At 38.5% G+C, this 17,500-nt stretch overlaps 1 protein-coding gene across 6 annotated transcripts in view; it reads left to right on the top strand.

The window, feature by feature from the left end:
* ARHGEF9 (Cdc42 guanine nucleotide exchange factor 9) overlaps positions 1-17,500 on the top strand; it is a 308,501-nt gene that overhangs the window by 81,456 nt on the left and 209,545 nt on the right. For 4 of the 6 annotated variants that reach the window (XM_045297832.1, XM_045297829.1, XM_045297831.1 and 1 more), the window contains exons 2-3: positions 10,425-10,646; positions 11,557-11,736. In XM_045297832.1, coding sequence (XP_045153767.1) covers positions 10,638-10,646; positions 11,557-11,736 — 189 coding nt within the window. In that variant the 5' untranslated portion in view covers positions 10,425-10,637. The remainder of the gene's footprint in view (positions 1-10,424; positions 10,647-11,556; positions 11,737-17,500) is intronic. The other 2 variants (XM_045297828.1, XM_030887714.2) reach the window with 1 other exon arrangement.

Below are 17,500 nucleotides of genomic sequence, written 5' to 3'. Positions count from 1 at the left end.
AAAGTGCAGAGAAACTGCTGCTGACAGAAAAACAGAGAGAACTGCACTGGAGAGTGTTAGCAGGACTCTGAATTTGTAATGCCTTCTTTTGTTTAGTTACTTCAGAAACTGTATTTTGCCTTTTCCCCCCTGTTTTACCGATGTGGGAAAAGGCATTTGCAGAGAGGGCATTTTGCTATTTTGATGTCTTTGAGACAACTGCGAGGCACCAGTTTGAAGTTTCCTATTGTAATTTCCTAACACAGGAGGCATATTTTCTAACTTACTGCATAAGTAATTTAACTTATATCAAAGATGTATTAAATGTTCACTGATCTTCTAATCATACCAAGCAGACAGAAACATACATGGCAAAGAACCAAAATACTTGTTTGTGCAATGAACACACATTCCTAAAGGAAATTTGGTATCACTCTTAGGCTTCACATTTTTCATGTTTCCAAAGTCAGCTTCAAGTTAGGTTCAGAAGCTTTTGCCAAAAAGCTATAGCTTTAAGTGTCTCAGAACAAGATAGCATCCCTTTTAAAGAAGTGCTGCAGAATTCTTGTGGCAGGGTTTTGACCTAGCCTGTGCTCACTGGTTTTAAGTGGCTTTTAAGATTCTGAAATTCTTACATTTATGGGATGTAAAACCAAAGAAACTTAAAAAAAATAAAAGTTCAATTTCATAAATACAGAAAGGAAAGTCCTACTATGAAACTTGGGAATCTTTTATGCAAAGAGAGCAGAGGCTTGGGCTTGCAAGGATCTCTGCTGCAAATCCCAAAACTGTCATGGAGATAGAGTGTTCCAAAATGAACCATTCCTGTACCATTGGCCTGAATCTTTGGCATCTTTGAAGTTGCAGAAGCAAGTTCACCTTTGGGTCATCAATAAATATCTTAGTGAAACATGTCTTGCACTCTGTTAGAAGTGAGTTTTATTGAAAGATTCACATATGGGAAAACGTACTAGCACCCAAGCAGGGTATTATATACTATTTCATGTTATAGGAGGAAGATTTTAAAGAGTTGCGCAATCAGCATCACAATCAACTTTAGAAGATTCTCTTCATTTTTGTACTCATTATTATTAGCTCCTCCATTTCCCACCAACCTCCCCTGTCATATCCCGATGAAACTATTAATCTAGCTACTGTCACTATGTGTTTATCTATCTTCAATTTTATATTCTGAAAGACAGACAAAGATACCCCCAAACAAAAACAAAAATACCCCCAAACAATAACAAATAAAACAGAGATAAACCTTAATTGAAAAGAAAGAAGAAAATAATAAAACTAGAACAAGTTTTAAATGGGTCAAAAGGGAGAGCAAAATTATAAGATGTTAACTTTTAGTCTAATCATATCTGCATTAATTCATTTTCCAATGTATTCTTTCTGATAGCAGAGCTATTCAGATTCTTGATTCAATGGGGCTTCTCTGGAAGCTTAATAGAGAATTAATGGGACTCTGCAAATGGATTTTGGGCTTTCATTCTCATCCATAGCCTTCTGCATAATGGGTACTTAGAATTTAAGATCTAATACAGTTCTTGGATTTAATTGTTTACAAGCTGTAGATCACACAGACTTCGGTGTTTCTTCCAAGTTTCTTCATTTAGTTGACTGCTTATTTTAAGAAAAGCCTTTAGGAGCCAAGATGCTATTCCTCCCCCCCCTCCAACAATTCTATTGACACATAATTTACATATCATACAATCGAGTAGTTCAGTCGTTCAATCATATAAAGGGGAATTTTCCAATCACCATCACATCTATCTTAGAATATTCAGATGCTATTCTTTCTGATAGATGGACACCATCTGATTTCTTCACTGCACTTTAAAGCAAGATTTTTATCAGGTAGAATAAACCAAGCACTACATGTTTATAGATATAAGGGAGTGTACATGATGAAAATTTACAAGGGGGGTTTTAAGCAACAATCCTTATTAACATTATTAATTTTATTTCCCAATTTCCTGGGACATATTGACCTAGGCATTCTTCTTGGATCAAGCCATCAACACTCTTGACAAACATCTTTTAAGAAGCAATTCCTTGTATAAGCTATAATCTTGACCCTTCCTCCATTTGGTTACAATCAGTTAAACTTTTATAAAAGAAACTACATCATCTCTTCCAGAGCAGCAGCAGATGGGTTTTTAGACCAAGCAGCAATTCGATTTAAAATGGAAGTTAGTTTAGATCTGGGACAACCATTTTAGTTATGCCAAGTGCCTTAGATTTGAGGTTCACTTGAATGCCTTGGCCTTGATTAGAAGTTTGTTTGTTTATTTTTCTCGCAGAAGTTTGATTGTTTTTCACAGCAGAGGGAAATCGTTAGCCCACTGGAAACCATGTTTTACTTTCTGACTGTTTTAGTGAAGATTTATATGGACTGTAAGGATACAGAATACACTTCCATTCTCTTTAGAAATGTGTGCCAAGACCCACAACCTTTGAAAGCTTGTTTATTAGGTAGAAATGTTCAGTAGATTTCAAAGCAGTGTAAGTTGATGTTAATGAATTTATTTTTTTGCCTTCTCCAAATATAGGAGCAACTCACAGTTCTCTTGACTAAATTCTGCTCCTGTTCTCACTAACTAGACGAGATGGCCACATTTGAAATTGTTAGACCATAAGACCTATTTCCTCTGTGGGCACCATGCCCACTTCACTTATTGTCCTCTTCCTCCTACAAGATTTAACAAGACATCTGTTAAATGGATCGAAGAAAAATTGGCTTTGCCTTCTTTTTGTCATGTCCACCTACCCTCTGCCTGTGGTGTTGATAAGTATATAACTTTGCTCTTGGGAGGCATTGATGACATCATTTAATTATTGTCCCCTTTTCCTACTCTTTTGGAAACCTAGACATGCCCACTGCAATACTTCTCAGGAAACTTCTCAGGCTGACTTTAAAATTAGAGTACAGGAAAAGATAAGGATTAGTCCCATTGGAACTACAGGAAGAAATTATAAAGTACCCAGGTGCAGACTCCAAGATCACCTCAGAGATTTGGAGCTATGTGAGCACCCTTGCTTCTTTCCTAGACTTATCCTGGCCAGCTCTCATCGCTTGTGGTATTGAGGTATAAGAGATCCTAGTGGGTGGCTAGAGCTTAATATCCATAGCAAATTCAAGATGATGAGTATGATATTCAGGTCAGGAGAATTTTAGGGTTTTGGGTAGCCTCCAGCTTGGCATGGCATGCTTCTGATTCAATACTGGGCCCATTATTTTTGACTAATAATTTGCTTCTTAGAATCTCTCAGGCAGACTTGGGTAAATTGAATACAGATCTAGGAAATTTCACATAGGTATGAAGCTATGATTTTTCATCAGGTCCTTGGTGGCTGCAGTGTTGACGGTCAGGACCTGAGGTAGAGGGGAGTGAAACAAAGTAGATGCAGACAGCCTCTCATGCAAGGAAAACTTGGAAAGTTCTGAACAAGTTTTCATAATTCCCTGATCTGCAGAGAATCTGAAGAAACCCAAGACGATGTTTCAGATTTTTTTTCCTAAGTGAGGGATTTCTTGTACTGTAAAATAACTAAACTAGTCTTGGGAAATTGAAAACAGTTGGCTTCAATATGACGTGATTAAGAATCATTTTAACTGCCTGTTAAACATTCTGGGATGATTCTAAACAGCAGGTCTCTGAAACAGAACCACATACTGAGAAATACTGGTGTAAAGGGTCAGGGGCACCAGGATGAAGCTAAAAGATTCCAGAACAACATGATATTTTGGAGATGCAAACTGGTGTTTATCCAATTGGTAACTCCTCTGATATAGCTAACAGCAACATAGTTTGTAGTCCAGAAACATGTCTTTTCTCTGATTTATGTAATTCTTGGTCCATTTGGTTACATTTTAAATGGATATATTCCCTCAACAATCAAGTCCCTATTTAAATTGTGAGCTCTGAGGGAGAAACTAAATCTCATTTCAGAAACTCCTTAGCTCATTAGGCTGAGTTAATGACTAAAGTGTCATACCAGAAGAGTTAATTGTTAAGGTCCAGGCTGAATAAGCAACTTTCCTTTCCTCATCTACTTGGTCACCATTATAAGTGAGATCAATTTGTGATCTATTATTCCTTTGAAAGATGTGCACAAAGAAGCTGTCCTAATGAAAAAAATCTCCTGGATGACATTATACCCTAGGGACCTAGTCTGATTTCCTCAGCTTTTGGGTTCTAGCTGGTGGGAATTGGCTTTTGATCAATAGATGCAGTGGCCTCTTGACTGAGACAGATGACTTGCTGTTGCTGAACCTGAAGCCTATCTAGACTCAACTTTTCACATCACACCTGTCAGGTTTATCATCTCTGTCAGGTTACAGACTATTGTATGGCATCAAGGAAATTATTTACATGATAGATACAAAGATTACTTACAAGACAGTTCACTGTGGATAAGATTTATTCCCAGGTGTTTCCTGGGACAGGCTAGTTTTGGTAAAGATCAACAAAGATACTCAATAGTTATAAGTATCTTCTTTCCAGATACCAAACAAGGAAAATATTAATTTTGTGTATTCTATATATGCCCGAAGCCAGTCTAGATCTTCCAATATTTAGTGACTCACAAATCACATGCCAAAACTAGGAGGGGGGGAGCCGCATTTCTAGTTAAAGGAGGTGATAGTTACATACTTTACACACTTACTTTGGGGACATTTAGAACTTATAACTTGAATCCATTAATTAATCAGAATTGAAATTTTGTAGTTATGAGTGATAGAAACACCCATATTTAAGCTGGAACCAGGTAAAGAAAAGGCAACCCTTGTGATTTAAAAAATTCTTACTATTCTTGTTTAGCATATCTTCTTACTTTAAAACTATTCAGTACCTATGCGGATCTTTAACAAAATTAGCCTGCCCCAGGAAACATTTGGAAATAAATCTTGCTAATAATGGATTGATTGTCCTTTAGGTAATCTGGATGCATATTATGAAAATAATTTCCTGCTCTCCCTAGGACGTTATATAAGCTGATAGAGATGCTAAATCTGTTGCTATGATCAGAGTCAGAGCTTGTCTGGTTTTATAGATCCAACAATGTCACATGGATCAAGGAGCTATCTTAGATTTACCCAACCAATTCAGACTGTTTGCACCATAATACTCTGGTTGACAACAAGATTAACTCTAAATTACCTAATTTTTTTTTATCCTAGGTAGAAAGTAGTCCTGGTGGCCTAGTGGTTATGCATAGAGTTACTAACCACAAGGTCAGTAGTTTGAAACCACTTGCCACTCCATGAGAGAAAGATAAAATTTTCTGCTCCCATAAAGAGTTACAGTATGAAAACTCACAGGAGCAGTTCTGTCCTATTCTATATGGTCACTGTGAGTCGGAATCAACTTGATGGCAATGTGTTGTTACTGAAAGAAGCCAAGGGAGAAAGAATATAGACTTTAGTCATTACAAGTGGACCAAAATCACAGTTAGAAAGAGGCAACTTGACTTCAGTGCCCCTATACTTATGGGTATAGATGTGAGAGAGGATCTTCTTGCAAGAAGATCAATCTGATTAGAGTAGGAGACCCCTGCCTAGTTCAAATCATGGATTGGGTCCAGTAGTGGTCCTAGATTAAAGAGTGCCTTGTAAGAATAATGATAAGTAGTTTTTGAAGCTTCTTGACCATGATGAGTGGTACCAATAAAGAAGTCTTGAGGGATTCAGTAAGGAAAATATTGATAGTAGAGGCATTATCAGAAATGGAAAACATTAGAGAGGATGGTAATGAGGACAAATTATGAGTTTACAATGTTCTATTGGAGAGATAGCAGGCCACCCAGTGAAATGTGGAGCAGGCTATTGGAAATATGGTACTAGAGGCAGGTGAGACCTGTTATTACAAGAAAGATGATTTATCTGAAATCCTCAATGGTGCAAGCAAAGCACAAAGCTCCCATTGCTTTTTGAATGAGCAGTCAAGAAGTAAAGTGAAAAGCCCATTCCTCAGGTCTGACGTGTCTTCTTCAATGTGTTGTCAACAATGGATGAGGGAATTATCTTCAAGAGGGTACGTCAACTCCAAGTTCTCACTTTCCTGAGGTAGAGAGTTGTAAAAACAACACATCATACACAAAGAAGAGGAGAAATAAGATGTATTAATGAAATTCCAATCCTATGCTAATCTAAAGTGTTATCCTCAATAGAATGTCAGAGAGGGAAAGAATGTGAGAATCTAACTATATTAAGTTAATTACTAGATAGGTAAGGAAAGTGAGATGGACATAAGGAAAGGAACTTGCCCAAAATCATACATAGAATTATTGACAGAGCTTCTTCCAATAGCCAATATGAGTGTTTGCTGTATACCAAGGTGAGTTTTAGCTGTTATTGGTATAGCTTTCTAGAAATGAGCAGAATATTTGTCCTTGGACATTGGAGGGAAAAGGCACATCTGGCTTATACAAGAGAGTGCTGAGTGATCTCATGGGGCATACAATTTTAGCCTGTTTTTTATGTGTGAAAGAGAAAAAAGGATTTGTACTTGTTTAAGTTTGCTGATGACAGAGAGGACTTTCTGCATGGATGTATGAAAGCACCAAACTGAAACCTCAGAGAGAGTCAAATACTCTTTTCCTACTCCTTGTCCTCCTGTAAAATTTTTTGGAAAGCATGCACAGCTCAACTACCTTCATGGCATTTGGCATTTTTGCCATTCTGCACAATACATGATGCATCCTTTCAAAAAAATCCATTCCCCTTCTGCTTCTTGCTACTAAAACTAATATTTCTGGTAGCCATCAGGGCTAATGAAATATCTATTTTGGATAATAATGTTCAGCTAGAGGGCAAGAGTAAGAAGAGTAGGGCAAATGGGATGGCCCTGAAAAAACGGGGTGTGATCTTAAAGTTGTTTTGTGTTGTGACCCCAAATACCCTTACTCAGACATACACCAAAGAGAGCCTTGAAGACAGGCATTCAGTGATAGAGGCCTGATTCTCAGCCATCCTGTGATGGCACATGGATACTGGAGTAGACTGAAGCATCAGGAGAGGCAAGGATAAGACCTAGACTTCTTATTGTTGTAGGTCATCAAGTTGATTACAACTTGTGATGAGCCTAAAGGACAGAGTAGAACTGCCCACAGGGTTTCCTAGATGGTAATCTTTATAGAAGCAGACCGCCAAGTCATTTTTTTCAAGGAGTGACTGGTGGGTTTGAATCACTAACGTCTTGGTTAGTTTCTGAGCACTCACATAACCAAGAAAGGCAAGGGTGGAACCTAGACTACAAAGATCCTCTAGGATAGTGATTTTTCAAGTATTGTTGGACCAGCAATGTGAGTATCATATGGGAACATGTTTAAAATGCAAACTCTCAAGCCCCACCCCAGACCCACTGAATCAAAGACACTAAACGTGGAGCCCAACAATCTACTTTAACAAAATCTCCTTGGGTTTGAGTTTGAGCCCTGCTAGCACTGTTGGGTAAGCTTTGAACTGCTTGCTAACCTTAAGGCTGGCTGTTCAAACCCACAGCTACTCTGAGGGAGAAAAAGGCGACTCTGCTCCTGTAAAGATTTACAGCCTTGGAAACCCTATCTTAGGTTTCTATGTCAGGATTGCCTCGATGGTTGCAGGTTCCATGGGATTGATGTCCGCTGCTCTTAAGAGTTTTGCAAAGTTGGTTCATATTTGGAATGTAGAAATTAGTTGGGTGTCCTTTTTCTCTTTTTGCCTTTTTGACAAACGGTGTGGAGGATTGGCAAGACAAAAAAAAAGAAGACGAAGCTTTAGAGTAAAATAGACTGCATATTCATATCCATTGCACCATTTACCAACTGGATGATCAATACCACAGGTTATTTTCAGTTAAAGTAGGAATGAGTATTGTAAAGATTGGGATAATAGGAGAAACCCCCTTATACAAATCTTGACATATATTTAACAAATAAGTTTAAGTCCTTCTCTCCTTGGTGTCCATGTGTAATACAAATGGTTAAGCATTCAGCTACTAAATGAAAGGTTGGTGGTTCAAATTCATGTAGAAGTACCTCAGAACAAAGGCATGGTGATATATTTCTGAACAATCAGAAGCTGAAGAACTCTACCAAACTCTGTTATACTTTGAAATGTATGGGCTACCAGAAGTCAAAATTGACTTATTGGCAACTGGTTTCTTTTTGGTTTTCCCTCACTCCTACCCCCTTCCTTCTTTTCCTTTCTTCTTTATCTTTTTTATTCTTATTTTTCTTGCTCCCAGAATGTCCCAATGGTCACTACAAGTCAGCTTTGAACACGTCTCATCTCTATAAACAGAGATCAGCTTTAGGCTTCAAACTTCCATTTGCTCACTAGTTTAAATACTTATTATGCTTAAACACTTATTATGTTTCTCCTTGGCAAATTATATAGCTACTCTGGGGTTCAGTTTTCTGATCTATAAAATAAAAGTGATAATAGTGTGTACTCAAAGGACTTCTGTGAAGATTAAATAAGTTAATGCATATAAAGTGCTTAGAATAACCCAACCTACTGCCATATAGTCGATTCTGACTCATAGCAACCTTATATGGGGGAGAGTAGAACTACTCCCTAAGGTTTCCAAGGCAGTACATTTTTATGGGAATAGATAGACTCATTTTTTTTCCCGGCAGAATGGCTGGTGAGTTTGAATCACTGACCTTGTGTTTGGGAGCCCAACACTTAACTATAGCACTACCAAGATTCTTTGCCTGGCACATAGTAGTGCTTATATATTAAACACTGTCATTATCATAGGTACACTTTCAGCAAGCAGTTGAGATAAGATCTTCAATCTAAATCTTTTCTACCTTCCTTTTCTATTGGGTTATATTGATGGGGGTGGGGGGTGAGGGGTGGTGAGCACTGCTCCAAGAGTCTGGCAATCTTATATAGCCAGATATCACTCTTGCTATATATCTGACCTGTCAAATGAGGCGTTAAGAGTGATGTGCTTTGAAATGCTGTCTAGTTCTCCAAGTCATTAATTCCAAAGTTATTCCTAGCCAATTAATTAATTGTTTTGTGGCCACTGAGTTCTGAATTAATTCTGTTCAAGGTATATGTTTCTAGTGTTTGGCTCTGTGGCCTGATCCCCAAAGTATACCTGCTGACTTGAATGGTAGTGAGAGTGAGCCAGCATTTGTGAAAATAAGCCAAATGTGGAGTCCTTAAAAAGAAGACAGCATAGCAGGAAAAAAGCTCAAGCAGTGAAATTAGCCAGAACTCAGTCCAAGGAGAGTCAAAACGGCAGCATCCCTATGTTCTTTTCATGTACAGAATATGACAAAGATTTTGATCCTTGATAAAAAAAGCCTAGGATGTAACCACAAGTCCTTCTGGTACTCCGGGTTGGGGCTAGGTGCTTATTGAGCTCTAGCAATGTTCACCTAGGACCTAGGTTGGGCAAGAAGGAAAAGTAATGTACAAAGATTCATTTTATTGTAGCCACTAACCAGCAATTTTTTTTCACTTGGTTTTTAAGAAAAGATTGCCTTCTGGTGCAGTTAGAGAAAGCAAATTCAGCATAAAAATAGCCTGGGCCACATTTTCTTCTTGAGATTCCTTATGATGGACTTATCTAAATTCAATGTAGATGGCGGTCTATAAATTCAGTATAGTTAAAGAGTAGACCTCGATAGTGTAATAATATAACTATAAGAATGCATGAAGTCAGAAAACTTGACTCTATATTTTATTAATTATATGACTGTCAGAAGGCCCAGTCATCCCTCTGAGGCTTGGCTTCTTCAATGTTTTTAATATATTAAAAGATCATTTTATGGGGGTGGGGATCTTACAACTCTTGTTGCAGTCCATATATCAATTGTATCCCACAGTTTGTACATATATTGCCATCGTTCTTTTCTAGTCATTTACTTTCTATTGAGCCCTTGAGATCACAAGTTTATTCAATGAGGGTAAAGTGATGCAGTAAATGTAGATACTTTGCAAACAGTAAAGCATGTGGTAATTGAGATGTAATGTTATAAAAGATCCTACTGGAAATCTCTTTTTATTGTTGTTTATGCTGATCAGCTCTCTTCCTATGTTTTCAAACTTCTGTGGAAGGTTAGTGACTAGAAGTCTGAGCAACAGAGAATGTCTCAAATAGTGCCTAATCAATGCAATACCTTAATCAAGTCAAGAGATTATAGTGGGTACATGTTCGTGTGTGTGATAAATTGTTAATTCAGCTGATGTATTAGAGAATAGACCTGTGGCATAGGATGCATATTCCATATCCATCTCTGTTGTCTTTGAACTGTTTTGTCTTTTGTCTTGTGGATCCTTGACTGCTTTGGGGAATCAGTCTTTTCTTAAAGCAGATGGATGGAAAAACTGACTTCCAGAGATTTTGTTAAAAATGCAATGCTGAAGACAGTGCTTGAGTCTGTTTACCTGACAGGTTGTATGTTCTCTATTCTGAAACCTTTTTCTCCAGATGTCAGGAACACTGATGGGCCCATCCAGGTTGGAACCAGTTGGAGAAAAAAGAGAACAAATAACAAAGTAGCCAGAGAAAGGCAGACTACCCCTTCCTCCATCTCATCATTGTCTTAGATGAGTGTTGTGAATGTGCATATGTACATATGGCAGTGGGATAGATCCCTGCCTACTGCTGTGTGGAGCCCAATCCTGCTGGTAAAAAAGTCTAATGAACAGGGTAAGAGTCCAGCTACAGTTCCTGCCTTACTGGATGAACCTGAAATTGTCCTTTAATTTATTTAAAGCTCAGTTTTTAAAGGGTCTGATAAATGAAAAAAACGCAACACATCAGGTAAAAGTCAAGCTCAGAGAGTTCATGGTATGAAAGAATATGCCTTTCTGTGATGCCTTCCTCCAAAGCATCTTAGTTTTGGTAAAGGTGATTTGTACAATCCAGATCTGCTGTGTATCTCTCAGGGTAGTTGTACAAATCACTGAATCAATCTGTGTCAGGAATGATATCCTCAGGTGCAAAGCACAACGGAAAGTCGTTTTCTTTCATACCATGGCCTCTCTGGATGGCATCATGTGTGGGTCAGAGCAGGAGCTTGCAGGACCAAGGTCTATTTTGTGCGAAAAATAGCATTTTCTGGTCCTACAAAGGGAAGGGTGCAATGGGGTGAATAATGTGTCACTAACTCTTAATTGGTCAGTTTTAAGGAAGAGAGTGTAAGGGCAAAGGAGAACAGAGAATTAAAAGCAAACAAGCCTGAACATAATTTCGCTATTGATTTCAGCCTCTCAACCCTGGGCAGATTCAGGGCTGCTTTGGTACTCCAAAGAGAGATAGACTAGAGCTTTCTCTCTTACCCAGAGGAGGACCTTATGAGTAGAGATAAAAGTATAGGCCTATGTAATCCACATTGACTCACTGGGTTATTTTACCCACTGGCTAATGGAGCGTTGGCAATATTGTTTGTTTTGTGGTTGAATGGAGTTTGTGCTTCAGTGCCATCCTCCTTATCCTTATCCCTAATTACTATTACGTATCCGTTTTTCTATAAGTAGTACAGCTCTGTGGGTGGAAGAAGGGATAAGCAAGGTAGTCAGCTGTGTGGACTGAACACATTCTCATTTTGTCTCCTAAGCTGATCACTGGAGATTCCATCGTTAGTGCTGAGGCAGTATGGGATCACGTCACCATGGCCAACCGGGAGTTGGCATTTAAGGCTGGCGACGTCATCAAAGTCTTGGATGCCTCCAACAAGGATTGGTGGTGGGGCCAGATCGACGATGAGGAGGGATGGTTTCCTGCCAGCTTTGTGAGGGTGAGTGTCTGCCTTCACTCTCCTCCCCTCTTTCCTTGGCTGCCTACCCCTGGCTTGCAGTCCCTGTTTTCCTGCTCATTCCTCTCCTGGTGGGTCCTCTCACACTTTTCCCTAACTATTATTATTATAATTATTACTGTCTCCTACCCAGGTTCTAAGGAACCCTGGTGGTGTAGTGTACTAGGCTTTGCTCAACAGTTTAAATCTACCCACTGCTCTGTGAGATAAATATGTGACTTTGTGCTCTGGGAAAGATGTATAGCCTCAGAAACCCAAAGGTCAGTTCTACTCTGTCCTACAGGGTTGCAATGAGTCAGAATTGACTCAATGGCCATGAGTTTGGTTTAGCCATGACCAAAGCTCCCTTTCTTTATTCTTTGCCCTTCTAATTTGTAGGTGTTTCCTTTGTCTCTTATTTATTTTGACAATCTTCAATCTCCCCTTCCTCACCCATTTGGACTTTGTATAAATCACTTTATTTTCTAGGCTTTAGGTGCTCCCAACTTAGGTTTGCTGTTTTGTTTTTTTTTAAGACATCTTTATATTGATGTGAATTTTTTCCATCCCCCCCCTTTTATGATTTATTTTCCTTTTCTCCTCTTTATACAAAAATCCTTCTTTTTATAGACTTTTCCCATTCAATTTTTTCTCTTTGTGTCCCCTCGTTTCTGTAATGTAGGTAAGTTGAGCAACCTCAGGTGCTGTTGCACGTGAGCTCTTCAAAGGTTAATATGAATAATGTGAGTTAAGCATTTCGCCCAGAGACGGGAGTTTTCTGGTTGCAGATTTTATTTTTTGCAAGAATCTGGGAGGCAAGCACTCAGAGATTCTGCAAAGCCTTTGGCCCCTTGACCTTATGCCATGAAGAATATGTCCCTTCATAGAAGGTCTCCCAGAAGCTTCTGTTTCTTCTGGGCCATGAATTAGCAGGTTTGCGTTGGAGAAGAGTGTTAGCACAGTATTTCATCACTGAGATTATGTGCTATAAACAGCACTTTGACAATTGTGAGCTCAGATTTTACCCATCGAAAAGTGGTTTGGGGAAATTCTTTTATGCCAGGGACTGTCACAGTGAGTGAGATAATAAATATAGAAAACATACCACAGCCCCGTGAGGTTGTGTAATGAACATTCTTACCACAGCCTTAGTCGTTTCTTTTGTAAAAGAAGGCCAGAACATTCTAGACCCCAAGTAAAAGGTCAGAGGGATTTGGGCCTTTGAAGGTTGAAGGGCCTCAGGATTAGAATGCTGGCAGTGTGATATGAAGAAATGAGCAAGTTATTTGTTGGCAGACAGCTTGAGATGTAGTCTCAGATTTACAATTTCCTGGCTCTGTGGCTTTTGGGCAAGACCGTTTATCTTTCTGAACTTCAATTTTTTTATCTGAAAAACAGGGATAGTAGACTTATTATGAAGATTAAATAAAATAGCATATGTAATAATCCAAAGTTGAAGGAAGGATTAGTATTAGAGCCTAAAGTGTGAGAATCTGGTTTACAGAAGGCTATCGATGACAGTGGGAGCTCAAGATCCATTTGTGGAACTACATAGGAAATAAGACTCCGGTGAACTCCCTCTATCTACAATTGATAGGAGGAAAGTAGTTACTAAATAGAGTGCATGAGAGAATTGACTATAAAAGACCAAAGGCATACATTTGACTTGAACAACACACTGAATGGGGTTCTAAGGCTGCTGCTCCAGTGTAAACCTGGTCAATGCTTGCATCATCTCACTGCTCCTCACCCATCATTCCAAGTCAATGTAGGGCCTCTTCCATCTAACTCTAGGGTTTGGTACCAAGTGCCAGAAAGGTGTTACCAGATCACCTCATGCCCATTTCTCAACTTTAGACTTGAGGTCAAGAAATAAGAATTCCAAATACTACACTGCTTCTAGGCATGTGTTTCAGTTAGATTTTCCTTGTAGATTATACAATATATATAATTTACACATATATATTATATATATATATATATATACCTTTTTATTGTGATTTGGGGGGAAAATTGCAGAACAATATTGGTTTTCCATGTAGATGTTTGTCAGTGCCAGGTTAGTTCTTTTGGACTTAAGGTTAGGTTCAGTTCCAGGACTGATGTTATTTCCAGCTTGAGGAATTCTGAAAATAGCAAGTATTTAGTGGGGCTAGATGGCTCGAGTTGCTGTACCTAGAGGGACTCATTATGGTGTGGCTGGCATCTTAGCCTACTACTAACTTGGGAGAGGGTAGGCCCTGCAAAAAGGGATATCTTTCTGCATTCTACCACCTCCCTTCATGTTCTCTCAATGGCTGTAACAGTAATAATAATAATCTACAAGTGGATAAATAGACACTCAAGCTGAACAAGGGTAGAAAGTTCAGCGGCACTGTTAAGCAAAACATATTTCTACATTTATGTGGTGCAAATATATCCATAAATATGCTGAAGTATTCAGGGTGCAAGGTTATGAAACTTCTTGGCTAGAACCTAATACCTTGATGGAATAAGTGGCTGGGCTTGGGGCCTAAGTACCATAGCCTTGAAGGACACCAAGGTTAATTGCCATAACATAGATCAAAAAAACAATGTTCCACATTCTGGTAGTAGTGACTGGGGGTCTTAAAGGCTTATCAGTAGCCACTTAAGGTTCAACTATTGGTCTTTCCTCATGTGAAGCTAAGAAAATTGAAGAAAGTCAAATATATAAGGAAATAATTAGTGTAGTCTAAAGACTAATTACCATAGTCTAAAGGTCATGTAAAACCAGACCAGAAGACCAAGATGGTGCCAGGCTACTATTGCTGGCTGCTTTTAAAGGGATCACAAAGGCAGGCCCTGGATAGAGTGGGAGAAAAATATCTAATAAAACGCAAACAAAAAAGGCCAGGCTTACCAATCTGATGGAGATTGGTGCAATCCCTACGACCATGGCCCGTAGTCACCATCAGGCCTGGAACTGAACATAACGTAAGTCCAAAAGGTGAAAAACAGTACCAGGGACATACACACTCTTTAGAACAGTCTCCCACATGTAATCCAAAGAGTAGCACTTAACTAGGAACAAATGTCAAACCGCATAAAAGGACAGAAAAGGACAAAGGGAAACTGTGCACAGGAAGAAAGTGAGTAGAGTGCTGTTACATTGTGGATTTCAATCAATGTCATGAATGAAAATGTGTAAGAATTATTGAATGGAAAGCCAATATTGTTCTGTAATTGTTCACCAAATCACCATTAAAAGTTTTTTTTTTAATATATACTTGCTCTAGTCTATGCTGTTGCTTCATTCCCATGAAAATGAATCTCGTTATTGTTACTTCAGGTTTTCTTGGACATCACTTTGCAATCATATTATTACTAATAGTTTTTAAGTGCAGTTCCTCAGGAAACCACCAAGCAAAAAATTTAAGAACAGAGTTCATATTCTTCTTTTGACACCAACAAACCACACCAGGCCACTACTGATATATGCTGAGGAATGAGGTTTGGAAGCTGATGAGTGAAATCACCTAAGTGCTCCTGTATTGGATATCAGTAGCCCTTTCTTCGTTAATGGATCCTTGATGGTGCTGTGGATTAGACATTGACCTGCTAACTGCAAGTTTGGTGGTTCAAACCCACCAGCAGGAGAGAAATGAGACTTATGCATTTGTACAGATTTACAGTTGCCGAAACCCATATAGGGTCATGCTAAATTGCATTAGACTCACTGACAGTAAATTTGGTTTGGCTGCTATAAATTTTGGATTAAATTATAGGATTTTGGAAAGAAGCTTATTTGTAATTTTTGGTCACTTTATGGCTGTGTCTGTAGAAGGGCCAATTCTGCCACTGTTTATGTTATCATTCTCTGTGGATCTTAATCCCATTCTTTCTGTCTTGAATCTTAATCCTATTCTTTCTGGGATATGGCACAAACAGAAAAGTGAAAGCTTTGGCTACTAAAAAGATAGTATTCAAGGACCTAGTTCCCATTCCAATCTGATGGCAACAGCATTTTACTTATTTAGAAAAGCTTTTGATACACTATTCCTTGTTGATTCATCCAAGCTTCTAGTGATTTCTATCATTGTGACTTCTAGTAGTCACAAGCCTCTAGTCTTAATTACCTATGTCATCTTTGTGAATTAATGCTATCATTAGTAGGGAAAGTTCTTTCCATTGCATTACAGAGATTCCATTCCCCTATATTAGAATTTGAAATGGCACTATTAGACTTCATTTTCATTCTCATGATCTATCTTAATGTTTTCTCACAGTGAACATGCTTAGTAATTACATTATCAAACACATCACTGGACTAATTGGAGGGAGATCTTTTTTTCCTTCATTATGGTCTCATCATCAGCCCATAGGGATCCTTCAACCTTGCTGCTACTTGACCCCAAATCAGATGATAGTACAAGTCACCCTGTGGGCTTATCTTAGAATGCCAAAATTTAACATAACTTTGAGGGTCTTATAGTCAATCTTCCAAGCAACAATTAAGTTAAATCACCCTTGACTTGTTGAGAACCTGGTAATATTTTGTCAGTTAGCCTGAACCACTTTCTTATTTCTAGCTGCTAATACTTATGCTGCAGTATAAACCAATTCTTGAAACATACTGCTTTTTATACTCCAAGATGATGTGTACGAGCTTGAACCAAAAAGAAGGGCTTTGGATTGTAATCTTGTCAGTGGAACTTTCTTTCAAAGTCATTCTTTTTTAATTACTATGTTTTTAAGTGACCTAGTTGGGTACCTGATTTGAAGTGAGTGATCTGGGCCCTGGAACCAGTTTTCCTTTTTTGTATAGCCAATCACTAGGCTTAGTTGGGTCTCAGTTTACTTTGCTAGCATTATGTGTACATTACCTTGTGGTCCAATGGCTTGAGGAAAGGAAGACCATAATTGAATGCCTGGAGCTGAGGCCTATTTCTATGGCCCTTTGGAAGGTATAGAATTTTGGAAAATCATTATAAGTTGCATTGTTAATTTTAGTCAGTATTTTATTTTGAGTCAGGGTAAACTTATCTTTTTTCTCTACATAGCTGTGTTAGGCTGACTAGAGAAACAAATCCAGTGACATTCATATGTGTGCAAGAAAGAACTTTTTATCAAGAAGCAATCATACATCAAGAAAACATGCCATCCCAGTCCAACTCAAGTTCATATATCAGATACTAGCCCATAAGTCCCTCTTTAGACTCATGCAATCATAAGCAATAATACAGAATGCAGGGATGTCACAGGTTGGTGTGGATTCAATTGCAGTGGACGTATCTACTGCCCTGGCAGAACCAGGGTCAGTCAGCAGGAAGTTGATGGCAAAGAGAAATAGAGAAAGAGAAGGTTCCCAGGGCTCTCCTTATTAGAAGGCCATGCCAACAAGGAGTCACCATCAGGCTCTGATCTGATTGACAGGTTAAATACCACCCCTACACTTTTATATATCTTCAAGTTGACATAAAGTTATGCAATTACCACAGACCACCCCTTGTCAACTTGACACCTTTACACAACTCTTTAGCCATACATAATTTTAAAAATAATGACAATCATGAAATCATATTTGTGCCTAACAGGATAAAACTAAAATGTGTACAACTCAAAATGTACCAGCCTCATTTAAACATAAAATAAGTGAACAAAACAAAATTATTCTGTGCCTAACAATTGCAGCTATATGAACACCTACATCATAATCCTATAATCCTATCAACATATCCCCCCACCCATGAAAGTTTGAAGCCACTTCAGCCTTTATCACCCCACCCCACCCCCATTTTGGGTATCC

Source organism: Echinops telfairi, unplaced genomic scaffold (genome assembly GCF_000313985.2).
Source record: "Echinops telfairi isolate 266 unplaced genomic scaffold, ASM31398v2 ScPeMD7_7423;HRSCAF=8461, whole genome shotgun sequence".
NCBI classification, from domain to species: domain Eukaryota; kingdom Metazoa; phylum Chordata; class Mammalia; order Afrosoricida; family Tenrecidae; genus Echinops; species Echinops telfairi.
This window is presented reverse-complemented; position numbering and strand designations above follow the sequence as displayed.